The 6,854-nt window shown below is 51.8% G+C and overlaps 1 protein-coding gene across 1 annotated transcript in view; it reads left to right on the forward strand.

Moving 5' to 3' along the window:
* Tmem51 (transmembrane protein 51) overlaps positions 1-5,772 on the forward strand; it is an 8,148-nt gene extending 2,376 nt beyond the window's left edge. The window contains exons 2-3 of the mRNA XM_013022236.1: positions 1,623-2,144; positions 4,984-5,772. Of these exons, the coding sequence (XP_012877690.1) occupies positions 1,810-2,144; positions 4,984-5,401 (753 nt within the window). The 5' untranslated portion in view covers positions 1,623-1,809 and the 3' untranslated portion in view covers positions 5,402-5,772. The remainder of the gene's footprint in view (positions 1-1,622; positions 2,145-4,983) is intronic.
* Positions 5,773-6,854: the final 1,082 nt, after the last annotated feature.

Genomic DNA, 6,854 nt, shown 5'->3' on the forward strand with positions numbered 1-6,854 from the left:
ACTCTTAATTGGACTGGCTTCAAACCACAATCCTCAGATCTCAGACTCCTGAGTAGCTAGAATTAAAGGCGTGAGCCACCAGTGCCTGGCACATTTTCTTGGTCCATTTGTCTCTGGGTAGGGGTGAAGCCTGCCATACCAGTGGTATTTTCCCCTCTCAGAGGACTCTGTGAAGTCTCAAGCCCAGCACTCCACACTGCCTGCCTCTGATACCCTGTATGGAGCAGCCCCCATTGGTGTTCACCCCATTAGTCCTTCCCTGGCTTCCCCAGTGCCTGGCATGCTGCTGGACAGGTTCTTGGATGCACAAAAAATATTTGTCTAGTGGGAAAAAAAAGAAAGCTCGAACCTCAAGCTGATAAAGGATGTTGCCCCAAATATTTTGAGAGTATCTCTTCACAAAGTGGCCAATTCCACGGGGTTGACGGAGAAAATACCTCCGCATCAGATTTCAGGCGTCCTGGTTAGCATCCTTTTGGAAAGATTGGAAAGAATGCAGGACTGGAAACAGGATCCACCCCTCCCCAGCCTCACCGGCTGTACCGTCCAACAGTGCCCTGTGATTAGGGGTGGCTGCAGGGGGTGCCGGAGGACAGGTGAGCAGCAAAGGCCAGTGCCTGTGCCTCGGGTCCCAGTGTTCTAGTGACTGGGCCAACCTGGCTCCGTGGGGGCCCAGGGCTGCTGTCTGCTCCCTTGAGCTCAGTGCTTAGAGCTGCTTCATGGAGAGACGGATTCTTGGTCCGGCTGGCACCAAGCTCAACAGGGACATGCAAGCTTCTGCGCCTTTCAGAAAAGGACTGAAGAAAGGCTTGCTTTGCTGGTGGCTTCTGGTGGTGGGGGGGGTCTCTTATTTCACGGCACTTTATTTGAGTTCTTGCTATGTGCCAAGCCCAGAGATGACAATGATGGGTGACCAAATGAGAGACCTGTGACATAGTCCTTGGGGGTTTCTGGGGACATCTGGAAGGGACCCCTGAGTTGGGGTGATCAGAAAACTAGAGAACTAGCCGAGTGTGGTGGCTCACCCCTATCATCTTAACTGCTCAAGAAGCTGAGAGCTGAGGATCCAGGTTCAAAACCAGCCCAGGCAGGAAAGTCTGTGAGACTCTTTATCTTCAATGAAGCAGCCAAAAAGCTGGAAGTGATTCAAGTGGTAGAGTGCCAGCCTTGAGTGAAAAAGCCAAGCAAGAGTGTGAGGTTCTGAGTTCAAGCCCCAGCCTGAGTTATAGTATCCAAGAACCTTATTCTAAATAGGAAGCCAGTGAGGGCGGTGCACAGCCTCTAGGGGCATACCATTGGCCAATGCCCTGTCACTCCAAGCAGTTAGTGACAGTGATTGATCTTGGCTCAGCCTTTGCTCACTGCCTTTCGCTGCCTCCAGGGAGGGCTGAGGCTTTCCTGCTCTCTATTAAGCAGGAATGTCTCAGTGCCCGGAGCTCTGACCTTGCTGCCCCTGCGGGGTAGGCCCAGATTTTGCTCTGGCTGTGGGGCTGGCTGCTCAGCCACCCCCTGCTCACTTGAGGATGCAGCCTGAGGGAAACCTGAGCTGCATCCGAGGCAGGGCAAAAGCCAGGATGGCTGTGGACTGATTTTTCTCTTGGCCCTTTCCGTTCCCCTTCCAGGCCCCGCGGCCGCCACCGCTGTCCACACAGGATGTCTGGAGCTTTTGTGGGCAACCATTTCTTGATGATTCGTTCCTGTGGCCCTAGAGATTGTCTCCCGTGCACTTGAGAGCTATCAATTGCTTCTGCTTTTTATTTATTTATTTCCTTTCTAAGAGCCGGACCGTGCCCGGCTCCCACCGCCAGGATGGCTCAATCCAAGGCCAGTGGCTCTCACTATGCGCTGACGGCCATCGGCCTGGGAATGCTGGTCCTCGGGGTCATCATGGCCATGTGGAACCTGGTACCGGGGTTCAGCACCGACAAACCGACGGCTCAGGGCAACAAGACGGAGATCGGGAGCGGGATCCTTAAGAGCAAGACCTTCTCCGTGGCCTACGTGCTGGTCGGGGCCGGCGTGGCGCTGCTGCTGCTGTCCATCTGCCTGAGTGTCCGGGACAAGCGGGAGCAGCGGCGGAGCGAGGAACTGGCGCGCATCCAGCAGCAGGCGGGAGCCGTGCCCCGTGCCCAGGACGAGGACAGGTGAGGATGGACTGGTCCCAGGCTGGAGGAAAGGGTCACATTCATGTTTCTTTTGTTTTGATTTTTGCAGTACTGGGGAATTGAACCCTGGATCCTGTACATGGTAGCCAAGTGCTCTACCACCGAGCTGGCTCATGCCCAGCGCAGACTGTTGAGGGTGGAAGTTTTTTAGTTTGGCTTTTTTTAGTTTAGCTTTGCCTTCTCCGTCTCTAACACAAAGGCCATGGGAAACTGCTGATCATTTGTACACAACCTAGGGCTGCCCAAGTCAGAGGGATTGGATTACAGGTGTGCCAAGATGTGGACACCCCAAGAAACTGAGCAAGGCCTGGGGTAGCCATACATAGCACCAGTGCGGGTGCTTGTCTGCCTGCCCAAGCATGCTGGGTATGTTTTGCTTTGATTTGGAAAGGTTGAGATAAGCTGGGCACAGTGGCTCAGGACTGTAATCCTAGCTACTCAGGAGGCTGAGATCTGAGGATCGTGGTTCAAAGCCAGCGGGGGCAGGAAAGTCTGTGAGACACTTATCTCCAGTTAACCACCAGAAAATTGGAAGTGGCGCTGTGGCTCAAGTGGTAGAGTACTTGCCTTGAGCTGAAGAGCCGAGGGACAGCACCCAGGCCCAAAGTTCAAGCCCCACAACCAACAAAAAGAAAAGGAAAAAAGGTTGGGATACAATATTGAATTTGACCCCAAAATGCCATGAAGATGGTTTAAAAGTTAAATCTAGTTCTCTCTCTCTCTCTCTCTCTTTCTCTCTCCATCCCTTTCCCTCTCCCTCTCCCTTTCTCTCCCTCTCTCCTTTCTCTCTTTCCCTCTCTTTTCCCCATGTATGTTTGTCTCTTGTCTCTCAGCCTCTGTATCTGTCTGTCTGTCTGCCTCTCTCTCTCTCTCTCTCTCTCTCTCTGTGCCTATCACATTGGCCAAGACAGGTGACCCAAAGTGACCACATCCAGAGGACTCGTCCCTTCTAAGTTAATTACCTCTGCAAATGCCCTCATAGACAGCCACAGACATGTGCTTTACTGACAACATCCTGAGCATCTCTCAATCCAGTCACATGACAGTCAGGATCCACCACCAAGGCCGGGCACCCGTGGTTCATGGCTCTAATCCTAGCTACTCAGGAAAGCTGAGATCTGAGGATTGCATTTAGAAACCACAAAGATCTACAAGATTCTATCTCCAAAATAACCAGCAAAAAGCTGGGTGGGAAGCAGGGCTGAAGTGGTAGAGTACCAGCTAAACAAGCAAGCTGAACAAGTTGGAGACTCTGAGTTCAAACTCCAATCCCACCAAAATAGATAGATAGATAGATAGATAGATAGATAGATAGATAGATAGATAGATAGATAGATAGATAGATAGGAAATAATTAACCACCATACAGGAAAGCTTTTTGGAGGTTTAACTCCATCTGAGCAGGGCAAGAGGAGAGGAGAGGAGCTGCCCAGCTAGGGAGATAGTGTGACCTTCAATTCTGTGGCCCCCTCAATGGGTTGGGCCATGCCCAACACACTGGGGCGGGGGGCTGCTGCCCAACCGAGTCCATAGATTCAAGGCTACATCTCTTCTGGAAAGATCCTCAGAGACATACTCAGAAACAGCATCTGGCCTGAGCAGCCCAGGCTGTCACATAGAGCTAACCGTCACAGTCACACTAGCTTGTGTTGGAAACCATGGAGACACAGGGAAGAGCAAAGAAGGGAAATCAGCCACTCCCTGTCCCCATGCCGGTCAGCCAGGAGCACAGGCGAGTGCCTTCCCAAAGGTAAACGGGAGGGAGCTGAGGGCCAACAAGGTGGCCTCAGGGGTCAGCCAGGGCCACCCTGCAGGGTCAGGTGGAGGAGCCTCAGAGAGAGCTTTGGCATGACTGCTTGTAAAATGGAAAGCATTTTTTAAAATATCCTGAGTTGCCAGGCACTGGTGGCTCACGCTTGTAATCCTAGCCACTCAGAAGGCTGAGATCTGAGGATCAAGGTTTGAAGCCAGCCCAGGCAGGAAGATCTGCGAGACTCAGTTAACCACCAAAAAGTCAGAAGTAGCCCTGTGGCTCAAGTGGTAGCGTGTTAGCCTTGAGCAAAACAGCTCAGAGGCAGGACCTAGGCCTTGAGTTCAAGCCCCAGCACTAGCACCAAAAAAAAAAAAGGTTCCTGAATTGGTGAATTTTTCCCATTCAACATTCTAATGAGAGCAAGTTTGATTTTATTGAGTTTTGGGAGGAACCTGGAAGGTACAATTGCAGAATAACTTATAACTTACGATATATGCAAATGTTACAGTCCAGATGCTTCTTTGGTCCCTAGGGGTGACCATGTTGCTTCAGATTGGTGTCTGTGTTATATAATCTTGTCATCTTTGGCCAAAGGACAAGCTGGGTGTTGGAATAAACAGCCTGGCCTGGCATGTGGTCGCCTTTGTAAGGCTCCCAGGCAAAGGAAATTGATGCCAAAACCCTCAAGTGACAGGATGTAGTAGCCACAGGTGTGAGCTCCTCTCCTGCCCACCCTCCCTTTCCTAATAGCATGACCAAGGCCCATCCCTCCAGCCACAACACTGGCATCAAGATACCCCCAGGTCTCTAGGGGACTGTAACACACCACATCTGCATTTGAGTACTTAGGCCTATCTGATCCTTTGGCCCAAGGCACACAAAACTATATAACATGGCAGGTGAGTGCTAAGCTTTTACAGAAACGGCAGGTGGAGCATTAGCTTTGGTATTCCTGGGACCCATCAGTGGCGTGTGAAGCCTGGGTGCCTCCCAGGAGCTGAAGTGAGGTTGCAAGGCTTCTGATCACCAGTCTGTCTGTCTGTCTGTCTGTCTATCCCTCTGCAGCCAGGAGGAAGAGGAGGAGGAGGAGGAAGCGTCAGCCCGATACTATGTCCCCAGCTACGATGAAGTAATGAATTCCAGCCACTCGGGCGCCAGGGCACTGGAGCAGAGCCCGGGGATGGGAGTCTCTCTGCCCTCCTATGAGTCGTTAACGGGGCTGGATGAATCCACCCCCACGGCTGCCAGAGCGGATGCCGAGGGGGGCCCAGGGCAGCCCCCTGATCGGCAGAACTCCAAGATGGCCAAACGCCTGAAGCCGTTGAAAGTTCGAAGGATTAAGTCCGAGAAACTTCACCTCAAAGACTTCAGAATCAACCTCCCTGACAAAAACATCCCACCCCCGTCCATTGAGCCTCTGACGCCACCACCACAATACGATGAGGTACAGGAGAGGACCCCCGAGGCCCGGCCCCCTGACTGAGCAGACCTTCCAGGCCACGTTCCCTCTGTCTCTTACCCTCTGCACCAACAGACTATAAGGAAGTCACCTGTGTCCCAGTGGGGAAGCAGAAAGGGTGGTACTCACTCTGACATTGGAAAGGGGGAGTCAGGGTTTCCATGGGAAAGCTGGTCTCTGATGAGCATGCGTTCATCACAGCTCCAGCAACCCCGTCTACCTTTCTCTACCCAAATCCCTGGCCACACACAAGGACTGGATCCTTGGCCACTGGTTTAGATGGTGGTATTTTGATTTTTCCACAATGACTACCTTATTTTCATAAAGAAGCTGGGCACCAGTGGCTCGTGCCTATAATCGTAGCTACTCAGGTGGCTGCAATTGAAGGATCAAGGTTCAAAGCCAGCCCAGGCAGGAAAGTCCATGAGACTCTTATCTCCATTTAACTACCAAAAAAGCCAGAAGCAGACTCAACTGATAGTGTTAGCCTTGAGTAAGAAAGCTCAGGGACAGTGCCCAGGCCCTGAGTTCAAGCCCTAAGACCACCACCCCCCCCCATAAGAAAATATAATTTTGCACCTGCTTTCTTCCCTGGAACTCTGAATTGTATAGGAGGTGGTGAGATTGTGTGGCAGTGGCTTTCCCAGGGTCCTGGGTAGTGTTGGCCGTTTGAGGGTCTGAGGCCTGATGATCTATCTGTAGGTAGCACAGAATGTGTCCCGCGGTGATCAGAATTGGTACACTCCACTTGTCAGTCCTGTGTTATTGTCATGGCCACAGAGGAAGAGGAGGTGTGTGTTCCCCTCTGCAAAGCCGTGCCACAGAGCTTTTGATAATAATAAAATATTTTCTATGGAGTTCATTTGACTGGCCAGTTCTTTGTGTAGCTCTTGCACTTATGAGCTTATGAGCACTGTCAGTGATGAGAGTTAATAGGTTCCATTCACCAAACACAGGCTGAGCACTGCACACACAGTCCCGTCTTCTGTACCCAAGCCTGGACTTTGAGTTAGCTCATACGCACTGAGGGTAGTAATTCAGTCAGCCAGAGGGAGCCTGGGAGACCGACCCCAGCCGGTCCAGAGGCTGCTTTCCTGTGATTGCCTGTGGTGTGGAGCAGTCTGTGGGTGTCTAGAGTTTTGTTAGAAGAGAAAGTTCTCAACCTTTGCTGTTTCCTAATCAGCCCCTGGCAGGGAGGAAGTTAATCACCTGGTCTGGACTCATTTTACAGCCTCTACTTCCAAACTTTCGCTGTCCTTATGTAAATATGTTATAATAGGGGGAGGGGGCTGGACAGGCTGGCTCTATTTTGAGGCCCCACCCAGGGCTGAGCTTGCTTTTCCAGAACTCTTCATGCTTCTTCCTGATAACTGGGCAATCTAGGAGGGCAACACATGGGGAATGGCAAATTCACAGGGGGAGTTGAGAGAGGGGGTGTGTGTGTGTGTGTGTGTGTGTGTGTGTGTGTGTGTGTGTG

This window comes from Dipodomys ordii, unplaced genomic scaffold (genome assembly GCF_000151885.1).
Source record: "Dipodomys ordii isolate 6190 unplaced genomic scaffold, Dord_2.0 Scaffold61, whole genome shotgun sequence".
Taxonomy (NCBI): Eukaryota; Metazoa; Chordata; class Mammalia; order Rodentia; family Heteromyidae; genus Dipodomys; species Dipodomys ordii.